Genomic DNA, 12,654 nt, shown 5'->3' on the forward strand with positions numbered 1-12,654 from the left:
TTTGTTCAAGCCTGGTGCCGCCCCGCCATGAATCCTAAACCATCTCTTGTTTCTCCTTTAAAGGCATCTGATGGCCCCCGGGAAGAAAAGCCAGCAACAGCAGAGCCTGATGGAGAGCATGCAGCCGGGGAAGCCCAGTGACTGGGAGATGGAGGGCAGAAAGCACGAGAGGCCCGAGAGCCTCCTGGCGCCCACGCAGTTCTGCGCGGCCGAGCAGGACGTGAAGGCGCTCGCCGGGCCCCTGCAGGCCATCCCGGAGATGGACTTCGAGCCCTCTCCGGCCGAGCCGCTGAGTAACGTGGAGCGCTCCCTGCGCGCCCCGGCCGAGCTGCTGCCCGACGGCCGGGGTTACGTGCCAGCGGGCTACGAAGAGTTCGAGTACGGCGGCGAGATCTTCGCGCTGCCCGCGCCCTACGACGAGGAACCCTTCCAGGCCCCGGCCCTCTTCGAGAACTGCTCGCCCGCCTCTTCCGAGTCCAGCCTGGACATCTGCTTCCTGAGACCCGTCAGCTTCGCCATGGAAGCCGAGAGGCCCGAGCACCCGCTGCAGCCGCTGCCCAAGAGCGCCACGTCGCCGGCGGGCAGCAGCGGCGCCTACAAGCTGGAGGCGGCGGCGCAGGCGCAGGCGCAGGCGCACGGCAAGGCCAAGCCGCTGAGCCGCTCGCTCAAGGAGTTCCCGCGCGCGCCGCCCGCCGAGGGCGTGGCCCCGCGCCTCTACAGCACGCGCAGCAGCAGCGGCGGCCGCGCGCCCCTCAAGGCCGAGCGCGCCGCGCCCCCGCACGGCCCGGCCGCCGCCGCTGCCGCTCGCGGCGCGCCCCGCACCTTCTTCCCCCAACAGAGGTCCCAAAGCGAAAAGCAGACCTATTTGGAAGTAAGGAGGGTAAAGTAAAACCGAACCGAAAAGCCACAACGCCGGCGGCGGCTCCGGGGGGCCTTAGATCTGCGGGGGCGACCCGAGTTCACGCAGCGCGGAGGGGGGCGTGAGGAGGGGTGGCTGTGTGTGTGTGTCTGTGTGTGTGTGTGTCTGTCTCTGTGTGTGTGTGTGTGTGTCTGTCAAGGAGAGGCTGAGTCTCCCCAAGTGTCCGTCCAAGTTCAAGGTTCTGCGGTGCCGGGACGCAAAGGGCTTGTTGCGCTTGTACGTCTGTGGTGGCAGGAAAGACCCTCCTGTTTTAAACGCGACACAAACACCTCCTCATCCCGGAGGCAGGGTTTAGAGGACCCCTGCCAGCTGCGGCATGTGGCAGTCAGAGTTGCATTCCCCCCCCTCAAAAGCGCTTCATGCAACTTGCTGTGTCTGTCAGGTGCACCTGCACCTGCTGGCTTACGTGTTCACAAGCCTGAGCGCTAGGGGCCGGCTTCTTCCGACCCCCCAGCACAGCGACCCAGCCCGGGGCAGGCTCTGGGAAGCTTGCTGCAAAGCTTGAGTTCGTTTGTGCTCGCTTTCCTTTGGACCACAAAAGGAGGTCTCATTCCTTTGCAAACCCCATGCGGATGGTGACAATTCAGAATAGCCAAAAAAAAAAAAAAAAAAAAACCCACGTTCACTCCAAAATACGGTCTTGGACTTAGTGAATCTTGAGGTGTTTTGATGTCGAATTTTAGTGTCTGCAAGCCTTAGGGCGTTTTCAAAAGTAGTGAAGTACTCATGAATAGAGCTGAAGTTTCAGGTGTGTATATGTGTATATACATATATATCATATATATGATGTTTCACAAGTGTGTGTATATGCATGGATGTGTGTAAATGTGCACACTTGTGTCTGGAGTAGGGGAAGAACAGGGGTCTTGGGTAGAAGCAATTAGCTGCATCCTCAGAGGTGTGGGCTGTTAGTTTTTTGAGGGGCGCCGAGCTCCGGCCGCTCTGTCTCTTCACACACTCGGCCTGTGGTGTCCCACCCAGCTGCCCGGCGGAGCTGGCTGCAGGGATCAAGGAGAAAGATGGTGCTTGAGTGTAGAGAGCTCTGGCGAGGTACCGGGAGGTGCAGGTCCTGCAAGTCCTGGTTCCGCTGCCAGGCAAGCCGGGTCCCTCACACAGAAAGCAGGACGGTAGTCACTTGACCTGCCTTCCGGGGTCGTTGTGAGGGTAACGACCAAGTACGATCAAGTTCAGGAATAGACTTGGTAGCGTATCAAATGCTATACAAATGGGAGATGCCGTGAGGAACTCAGGTCATGAATTTTCCTTAAACAATGTATGCATTTAGTCCCCAGGCAGTCCCTAAAAGCCCACCTCTCAAATGTAGCCCCTGAGCTGACAGTGACTGTAGAGCCGGAGACTCTGCACGCCCGCTTTGCACCCCAGACCTGCTGAGTTGCATCCACACTAAAATAGAAGATTCGTGAGTGTTTTTTGCAAACATTCATTGCAGGTGGGCGAGAGCATGCCTTAACCCACTGGCTTTCAGCGCACAGGAGCGGCTGTTGACCTGGGCCCGACTCCAGCAGTTCTGAATCAGGGTGTCTGCACAGGGCTTCCAAGCTCTCCGTTTTAGAGGCCTTAACCCACCCGATCACTTTCTGAGAAGCCCTGCACCAAGGCATCAGATGTTGATCACTGTCTAGTAAACGAACGTTAGCAGAACTGCAGAGAATCTTCAGATCTGTTACTACAACTTCTGGGTCAGTTCTCATAAGTCAGACCGAAGTGTTTCGGTTGCTTTTAGGTGATCGTCATCTCGAGCTAATATTCTGCTCAGGTGGAATATGGATGCGTACGATTTGTATCCATTCACTACGAGGGACACCTGTTAGCACATCTTCCATTTTCCAAGGAACTAGAGAAATTCACAGGAGAGGCAGTGGTCCTTTGAGTAGAGCTTCCTTTATGCTCGAAATGCCACGGATTGGTGACTGTAAAAACTGTCCTGAAGGCATATTTGCAGATCAGAAATATCAGTTAACATGTGCTTCTGAGTAGGTCTGACCTCCCCCAAATCACCTTCCTTCATTTCTGTATAAAATGGCGAGTTAGGAAAATGAGTTTAAAATTACAATTAAGTAGCTTTCTGATTTTGCAGAAACATGTCCAGAGAGATGAGGAGACCACTCCTAGTGTTAGGGCTAGAATGTAACTTCCCACTTGATGCTGTTTAAACATGAAACTCCTTGGTTTCTGAATCTTTAATTACTGCTGCATCAGGTCATATTCGAGACTGTTTGCCTTGATAGGCAGGAAGTGTCCTCCTTTCTGTCTGTCGATTCCTTCCTTAACCTCAGTTTGCGTTCGTTGGGATTGGGTGTCCACCTCAGACTTTTGGCATGGGGCAAAGGGAAAGTTAACAAAGCTAAGCTAAAAAAAAAAAATCGGCTTGTAGACGGGACAGGTGATGGCTTTGGAGAAGAGTGAAAATCATCTCTTTTGTGTTTCTAGGACATGCATTTGGAAGACACTACCAGATTCTGTCCAAAGGAAGAAAGAGAAAGTGAACAGACATCTTTCAGCGATCAAAATCCCAGGCAAGACCAGAAAGGGGGCTTTCGAAGCTCCTTCCGCAAGCTCTTTAAAAAGAAGTGAGTAGCCATTAGACAAGACAGCATTGTCACACATTTCCCTTTGGGCTAAGTCTTGAGGTTTAATAGTCACAAGTCTCTAGCGGCCTGGCCTCACACAGCTGCTTCGAGTTCAGTGCCTGCACCCAGTAGCCACGATCCGTGCAGGGCCAAGGTGTTTCTCGTCCTCATCTCCCAGCGCAGAAACAAACTCAGCTCTCCCAGCTGTCTCTTCTTTTATCCCTCCTCCCTTGTTCCCCGAGTCCTGTGTCCTGACGGCAGTGAGCAGAGGAGGTCCCCTGGGAAGATGAGCTGCTGAGACATCCCTTTTAGACCGGGACCACCCAGGTACACTCTTGGAGCTGGGCGGATGGCGTGCTCCCTACCCGGGGCAAGTTTTCTAAAGCTGTCTCAGCACTTGTGGCTTTCAGGGCCTGTCGCTATCCTGCCTTCTGGTCCCTGCTTCTCGGGATGTCTCCTGGTGTTTGCTCCGAGTGAATGGATTTGGCTTAGGCCTTAGTTTTAGATCCCTTTTTAACACAGTTTCTGTATTTCAGAGGCGCAAAGTCTTTCTCTGTGTTCTCTCTGAAATTTTGAGTTATTTCTGTATGAAATATCCAAACCTTCCCCCCCCAACCCCCTCGCAGCCCCCGTCCTGCCCAGGCAAATTGGCCATTGAGGCGTGGACCAAACCCTATCATAAAAATGTCAGGAAGAGGGGTTCGCCAGGTCAGCCGTGGCCTGCCTGAGAGATCGCTCTTTTCTGTCTCCGCTGGTCCTCAGGCCTACCTCCCTCTCCCTTAGAGAGACTTCCCCTGCTTCTGGAGTTTCTCTTGGTAGAAGAAGTTCTTGCCGTGGGTTTTAGTGGATGGAAGTTCCACACTGGGATTAGTGCTGCCTTCTGCCGAGCCAGAGAGCGTGGGAGCGTCACTGTGTCTCCTGGAGGTTTCCGGCCGAGTAGGTGACGGACTTGTGGGCAGAGCTGGGTCAGGCCTGACGCGAGGACTATTCCTGTGTTCTGTTCCTTGTAGCTTGGGTTTGTCTGATGCTCCTCTCTCGGGCAGGGTGGTGCTGAGATGAACTGGGTATCTGGTGGTCTCTGCCTATTGCTTCTGGAAGAGGGGAGGGCAAAGGGAAGCCACAGCCCTGCAGTCCCCTTTACATTTTGCTCATGCAACCTGGGGCGTGCTCAGCTTCTGTTAAGTCCTCGGACTGTGTCGTTCAGGGGTAGAGGAGCCAACAACTGCGTGTTCCTCTTTCCCGGATGGAAGGCGTAGGCCTTTCTGGACTCACTGCCTGCCTCTGTCAAGTTGAATGGAAGCAGAAGCAGGTGCGGGCAGAGAGCTCTGCAGCCTGAACTTGAGCTTTAGGCTCCTAACTCTGTCTACAGACTCGGGTACTGCTTGAGCCTTTTTAATTTTATTTTTAACCACAATATTGTCACATTTTCTGGCCTACTCTCCTTTATAATGAATGGGTACTACTATCCATGGCAAAGCAATGGCTTGCTGGATCCACCGCTGGTTCCTTTACAAATTCCCATTTTATCAGGGAGGTGAAAAAAACAATGTTCTGCCAGTTGCATGAGGCAGAGGGAATAGAATTTTCCAGAGATCAGAACTAGGAGCAGTGGGTAAGACTTTCCTAGAAATGCTGCTGCCTGGAACTGGAGGTGCCTTGTGAGTGAGTGGGTGCTTGTGGGCAGGAAGTAGAGGACTGCCAGAGATGCTCTGACTGGTCCCCACGCTGCGTGGGAGAGCGCGCAGGAAGTCTCCATTCCTTTTGGCGCAGAGGCCTGCTTTACCCCTTTGCTGTAGTTCCATCTGAGTAATTGCATTTTTTTTTATGACCTGAAGGAAGAAATTTGTGTGGCCTTAGCAACTGTACTTTTTAGAGGGCTCCCATGGGGAAGATCAGGCTTTTATCTTTCAGGGGCCCCCACGACCTTGGAGTAACGGTGTCCAAGTTTCTACTGGTTATTTGTTTTCAGTCCTCCTGTGCATTTTTGGAATTCTCCTGGGTGAAAAGGTCAAGGGGTTGTCTTGGTTCTTCTAGACAAGTCTCCTGCATCACCCATGTGTGGCTGGCACCTCCTCTGAGCGGAGCTAGAGGTGGAGCCCACACAGCCTTTCCCCATCTGGCGTTGCTGGCATTGTAGATGTGGCCCCGGAGAGTCAGTGCCATCAAGTGGCAGCTGCCTCTGACCTTGTGCTCTGGGTGCCAAGTGGGCACTCCAGGGGCTGAGGAAGCTGCCGAAGTAACTTCTGAGGCTTGCAGCTGAGAGCCAGGCAAAGTCTGTTATGCAGCGTGCTTCCATATGATGAAATGGAGAGGGAGGGCAGGCAGGTCCCAGGATAGTGCAGGAAGGCCAGGAGCTTTTCACTGTGGTAAGAACACAGCATTCTCCTCCTTACACACATGTAACATGCAAGACACGTGTACAGGACTGTGAATGACGTGGGACCCAGCCATTCCGCAGGAGACTGCACGTGGAAGGCAGGGCTGTGGACATGTCGAGGAAGGACCTGGAAGAGTCATCCAGACCTTCTTCCTCCTGTGTGTCAGGAGATCCTTGTGCCCTAAGACGTGGCTCCTCCTAGGTACTGGAGCCACGGCTGAGCATGGCCTCCTGGGCCACAAGGCCGCCTGTGTCCTGTTAGGAGCTCACAGTCTTCCTCCCCCTGTGGCCTCCTGGTGGTTCAGTCCTGTCTACACTGACACACTTTTTGTTCCTTAGGGGCTTGTTTGGCTGGTGGCCCCACACACCCAGAATGCTGCTTCGGGATGAAGCTAGGCATGGAGCCAGATGCAGCAGAAAACCCGAGAAAGGGTTCTCCTCTCTCTGAGGCTGGGAGGGCCGAATGCTCTTGCCCACATGGATTCCCAAGGGAGAGTCAAGTTGGCATCATTCAAACAATCCTGAGAAATGCCCACACTATCTGGGGACAAGGATGACCCTCTGATTGCTTCCGCATGAGGCATATTTGTCCTGAGTAGATAGATCCAAGGTCCGGCACTGATCAGAATAATGACTACCTATCTCACTACTTGAAAATGAAAATTGACTTTAAACATATTAAATGAGTATTCTTAGATTCCCAAAACAGACCTGATTTGATGGGCTGATGCTCAATTAAATACTTAATCCCCTGCCCTTGAGTAAGGTGGAAAGCAAACTATCCCATTCTAGAAGGGTCTATATGAAGACTTACTGTAAAGACTGAAACCTAGATTATTATGAAGTTTGAGGCAAGTGCTAATTCATATTTATAAACAATTCCATACTTAGATAAATGAGTTGTCTTGACTGGGGCTGTAGTGATGGGGAAAGCAGATGGTGTCCTCTCTGTGTATGCTCCGATTGAGGGGACTGACTGGAAGATCAAGCAAATGGCTTCCAAATGGTTAGCTGTTTCCCCACCCTTCCTTTTGCTCCTTAGCACTTGTTAACTTACATGCCTCAGAAGGTCTCCATCCCTGGCATTGCCCTCCCTCCACCAGTCACATCAGATAGATTTTCTCAGTGACATACGGAAAGAAGAGAGAGAGAGAACTTGTCCAGATTTCCACAGAATTGAGTGTCAGTAAATCCTCTGCCTTTGGCGTCTTCTCAGACACCTGCCTTGTATATTCTCAGCCTTGGCCATGGGACAGACCAGGTAACAGCAGGCAGGCCTGCTAAACAACCGATTGTCTACTTCCCTCTGGACTCTAAGGTGCTCCCTCATCCTTACCTGCTTCATTTCCCATTTCATTTCTTACATAAACTTTAAAATTGAATAGGGTGGTTGAAAGATAAACCTAGGTTCCTTAGGCTGATGGTAACGTTTCTCAGTAGGCCATTTGAAGTCAGTCTTTAAGTTAAGGCTCGTTGGTGTAGTAAGTTCTGTCTTTAGTACAAAAGAAATAACAAGTAGTCATTACCTGTTAGGGTCTTAGAGTTCAAAGAGAAAGCATCCAGGCCATGGGTATAAGATACGGCACACAGCTCTCAACAGTGTTTCTTAAAGGAATTCAGATTTGTCGTGGGCTGACAGGATGGGTGTTTTCCTGCACCCTTAATTTTCCTTCTGCCTGACACCCAAAACCTTCCTGTGAGAGAGCCAGGCCTTGCTAAGTCAGAGGCTCCTGCGACATTTGTTTCCCCACTTCTACTGTTCAGCTCCAGAGCAGCTTTCCAGGGTTGTCTTAGCAAATCCATTCTGCTGACCTTTCCATTTCTGCTGTTTCCTTGTCTGTGTCACTTGAGGGGGAGGAAAAGTTCAAACAGGTTCTCTTTTTCCATCAGTTGTGTGGGGAGCTGTGTATCAGGGTGTGCTTGGCAGCCCCTGGGCCCTTCCTGGATGTGTGCTTGCCCAGATCGGCTCAGATCCACCCTGCAATCAGCCAGAACAGTTCCAGGGGCCCTGCAGCCACTTCTGTTTTATAGAGAAAAGAGAGTTAAAGAAAACGCACTAGCATTTTCTGTTAGGTCTAGATCCTTTTCTTTCCCAGTAGTTCAGAGCCGAAGAGCCAAACTTGGGAAGTAGTCCAGGTATCCAGTGAAAATGATCTTTAAAAGGAAGATCATGAGCTTGTAGTCATGGCTGCAGTAGAGTGCCAGACTTTGAAAAGGTTTAGCAAGTTGCCACTAGTTAATTGATAGTTAATGTCAAGCAACGCAGAGAAATTCAGATGATGGAGACCCAGGGAAAGCACAATCTGTGAGGAGGGCAGTTAAAAAAAAAACATTAAGCCGAGTGTGTGGACTCTGAAAACTAGACAGGGCGATTTTGGCATTTGTTTCAGAAATGGGAACACAACTGGTGAAGATTTCTGTGGTCCTTGGGGCTGGTGGTGACATCAAAGCTTTCCCATTTCCAGGTAAACAAAAAACGGTTGCATGTTGGAACCATCAAAGTGTGGCATATTGGGTTTAGAGATCAGATGTAGTGGCTAAGGGGAATTGAAAGGTTGAACTAATGACTGATTAGAAACTGTTATTGGGGGAAAATCGAGAGGAAACAGCTCAGTTCAAACCCTGCCCCCTAAAGCACAGGCATCTCCAGTCTTCTGAGTGGCAGAAGATGTGGAGAACAACATATGGTCAAAACTGCATCTTCCCAACCCTTGGGGCACAGCTGTACTAATCAGGGATGGGTGGAAGTGGAACTGGAGGCAGGTGGGAGTCCTGAGAGGTGAGAGGCTCAGTGTGTTAGGGTAAGCCAGGCGGAGAGCTCGGGAAGGTTCCTGTAGAGGAGGAAAACGTCATCCCGATACCATCTGATTTCCTGAACACCTAGATGGACTGGAGTTGAGAGACGGAATAGTGTGTCCTCTCTTTACTGGGATCTAGCAGGAAAGTGCTCCTTACCAAACCGAAGTAGAAAGCCTGGTGGGAGGCTATGGATACATATCACATCAAAAGTTGAGAAGTGAAACTATGCAATCAGTTAGTGGGTGTTCAGATGGACTTTAGTCTTCATGTGGATCCAACTTCTTTCTTTGAATAATATAAAGGGATGTTTGAATTGTGCCCTATTAATTTACTAACTTAAGGACTCACGATTAATTTGCCTAATAAGATTGATGAGGATTGAGCTACAGCCTGCCAATAATATCATTAGTGAAAGAACTTGGAGGCCATTGATCCTTCTAGTAGAAGTGTATGTCAGCCTTTGCTCAGTGGGGTAGGAGCTTTGGGTAAAGAACTTATCTAACCTCACTTTTACCTCCTGCATGAGGTCTTTTGGAATGGGTTCTCAGTTACTGAGCTGGATTTACCCCTTCTAGCTCAGAGTTTAAGCCAGCAAAAGGGTGCCAGGCTAGTCTGTCAGAGGTTATTTCCAGAAAGCCTCCTCCCTCCAGGGACTCCTGACATGAACAAAATGGAAAAGGTACAGAGCTGGAATGGATTCCCCAACTGGCTTACCCAAGAATAAAGGAAGAATGCACCCTCGACTGGGGACGCACATGGACTGATCTAAGTCGTTGACAATTGCTTGGCTCTGGGGTCCTTTGTGGTGGTTGAGATGATAGTATTTCCTCAATTACTGTACTGCTCTCTGCATTCTGCCAAATGTAGCCTATGTGTGTGGTTGGCTTCAATAAACCTTTCATTTCAAATGAAAACAAGCAAAAGCAAGAGTTTGTAATGTAATACCCAAATTCAGTAAAGGCCCTTGGTAACCTCTGATGATTGAAGGGTGTTGGTAATTTGTGGAGCAGCTTCTTCACTGAATCCAAAATAGCATTTCTTGCATTTTGAGCCTTTATTTCCCCTAATACTATGTCCTTACACAATATGCGACACTGACATATATAGTAGTCACAAGTGCCCCCATGAAGCATTAGAAAGAGATTGTTTGTGTTCACTGCTAGATACACATGTCTCAGAATTCAGGGGAGTAAAAATTATCCCAGATCTAGGAGGCAAAACTGTTTTAAAAATGCAAAACAATTTGGATAGATAAAATATTTGAGAACAATTAAAACCAAATCAACCTGTACTTTATCTGTGTGCTGAGATTTTAGGTCCAGTGGATCAGAATACAGGGAAAAAACTAATGAGAATCCCTCAATGGATCCTTCACCCACCAAACAAGATTTCTTCAGAAACCGACTTGCTCTTGCAAATGACCTTGACCAAGGAACAGCTGTGTAAAACATACTTAAAGTTGTATTGTCAAGTGGTAAGATGAGGATACAAAGCTTGTATATATTTGTGTAGGAATATATATATATATATTCATATATATATTGGTGTATGAATTCCTGAGGAAAACTAGTATAAAAACTTACATAGGAAACTAAATGAACATACAAGGCATTGAAGAGAAGAAGAATAGTCTATTGTTAAGACCTGACTTTTTGAACCTCAGTACTTTGGAAAAGGGAAATGAAGACTTTTCACATCAATACAGAAAAACGCCATAAATTTGGAGGAAAATAAATGTTTGTAAGAACAAAAATTTCCATCTTGAAGTCATTCCCCAGGTACAACCTTGAGCATGTTCCTAGTTAACATGGATGTTAGGGGCCAGCTCGGACTTGTCATTTATTTTTCAAAAAAATTATCCCATAAAGCACAAGGTTAGTTCACTGAACTGTCTTTTTTTTTTTTTTGTATGTTACAAATCTGAGTTATGGAAAATTTGTGCTGAAGTTATGATATAGAAGGTTTAAAGCTTAAGAATATGTTGAGTTGTTCTGGGGCCATGGAATGGCGAACAGGGGGAGGTAGAGGGTGAGGGCATGGAAACCCCTCACCTTGTTGGGTTGTGCTGAGCCTGGAGACGGCCAGGGGCTGCTGCAGGGAACACTCGGTTCTGCGGATCCGCTCGTGAGCCTGAGTGTCACACCCAGTTGTACCAGGGAAGGTGCTGCATTAGCGCCATCCATTATGGTTTTCAACGTGGACAGGGAGGATGGCAGCAGTGATCGTGCTTTTAATGTCGTGCTGTCACAAGCATTAGTCCAGAATGGAAGCTGCAGTACCTGTCTGTCTTCTCCAGAACTAAGCTGGAAAGCAATAAAGCTCTAACTCAGAGGAATCCACTGCAGGGAGGCTTGCGTGGCTATAGGGTAGTAAGATGTGTTGTTGATACATGGATGTGTCCCAGTGGTTAGCACCCATGATGTGCCCTACACACCAGATTCATAATAGAAAACAGCTGGTCACTAAGGGTATTTGATTTCTGTCAATTCGGAATCTTAGCCCTGACTTCTTCAGACCATGGTCCTCTATTCGTGCACTGTTGCACTTTTGGATGTTAAACATTTCCTTCTGACTGATGACTAGTTGGGAATTTGGTCAATAGCGTTTGAAACAATGGGTATCCAGAACATATCAAGGAGTCAGTTTGAAGTTTAAGCTAAACTTTTCATTTCCTGAAATTAATGAGTTCATTTAAAATCAGATTCTGCTCTATTTCCAGGCTAATGAAGTTGTGGGGCCGTGCTAGGAAGCACGTAGCCGAATCACTAGCCATGGGAAGTCACAGTCTCTTAGATAAAATGTGTACAGCGCCAAAGCTGCTTTCCCAGTCATATCCTGGATATGATCAAAACAGTCAGTGGCTGGGAAGGTCTCCCAAATAGCACACACCTTCCAAGTTCCCTTCTGCTAGCATGCTCTGAAAAAAACATCCTGGTGCTACATCTTCAGTACCACTCAATTTAGTTGTTTGTGAAACCAGTGATAATTAGTGTTGCTATTCTTTTGGTCCCCATCACCCAGATTTTTCTAGCAGCTCTCCAGCTGCCTCCAAGCACTGTTTCCATTCTCTCCATGGCTAATGCAGTAATCTTTCCAAGTACTGCTTAAACTGACAGTCCTCAACTGTTTCTTCTGTCTGTAAGCAGCATCTAAACTCTGTAGCTTACACTCAAGGCTCTCTCCGGTGTGGTGCCAAGTTCTTTCCGGCTACCGTCTCTCACATGGAATTGCAAGGTGAACTAACTGAACCTCAGCTGAACTGGGCTTTTGCTCTTCTGCACTAGGCCTCACCCGGGCCCAGGCTCACGGCGGCTTCGTGATTTTTCTTCAGCTCCTTCGCTGCAAATCTTGTGAGAGCCACTTTAATTCTCAGCATCCTCTTTTGTGGACCACTTGTAGTCATTTTTAAAAATGTTCACAAGTATTTGTCTTGTGCCCTCACAGGCAAGGGATAAGCCCTATTTTTATTCGCTTCTGTCTGTAAACAGGTAAACAGTAGGTGTTCATAAATGCTGGCTGCCAGTCTTAATGATGGCACTATGATAGGTAGGGGTTCAGAGAAAACAGTTTTAGACTGACAAGGATTTCCAGGAGTGTCTCTTTGCCTTGTTAGCTGGTTTTTTTTTTCAGATGAAAGAATTCCATTGCAAAAGAAATAAAAATAGTTATCTTTAGAGTCAGTTAAAGACACTGCTAGCTTAGAAAACACAGCTCCACTTTAAAAAAGGCTGCTTTTTGTTGTTATCTTGGTTTTAATTTTTCTAGGTAGTACGGTAAATAGGGAGATAGGCTATTTGTGGTATTTATTAATGAAATTTATTCCAAAGCTGCATTAAGGGTGAAATCTGCTGGGAAAGAGCTTGGCGATCGATGACTCCTGGCCTCTTGGAGTACAATTTACCTAGGAGACCCGCGGGTGTCTGGGGGTCGATAAGCAGCGAGAAGCACTCTGCCAGAAGATGGATGTT

General features: G+C 48.5%; 1 protein-coding gene across 3 annotated transcripts in view; it reads left to right on the forward strand.

Annotated features, from left to right (window-relative positions):
* The window catches only part of ARHGEF33 (Rho guanine nucleotide exchange factor 33), a 70,525-nt gene extending 59,941 nt beyond the window's left edge, over positions 1-10,584 (forward strand). Inside the window, exons 16-19 of one of the 3 annotated variants that reach the window (XM_040993983.1) lie at positions 64-880; positions 3,371-3,510; positions 8,278-8,352; positions 9,337-9,595. In XM_040993983.1, coding sequence (XP_040849917.1) covers positions 64-880; positions 3,371-3,510; positions 8,278-8,329 — 1,009 coding nt within the window. In that variant the 3' untranslated portion in view covers positions 8,330-8,352; positions 9,337-9,595. Of the gene's footprint in view, positions 1-63; positions 881-3,370; positions 3,511-8,277; positions 8,530-9,336; positions 9,596-10,002 lie in introns of those variants that run through there. The other 2 variants (XM_040993982.1, XM_040993984.1) reach the window with 2 other exon arrangements.
* Positions 10,585-12,654: the final 2,070 nt, after the last annotated feature.

Source organism: Ochotona curzoniae, unplaced genomic scaffold, assembly GCF_017591425.1.
Source record: "Ochotona curzoniae isolate NIBS_2020 unplaced genomic scaffold, NIBS_Ocur_1.0 contig_883, whole genome shotgun sequence".
Classification (NCBI taxonomy): Eukaryota; Metazoa; Chordata; class Mammalia; order Lagomorpha; family Ochotonidae; genus Ochotona; species Ochotona curzoniae.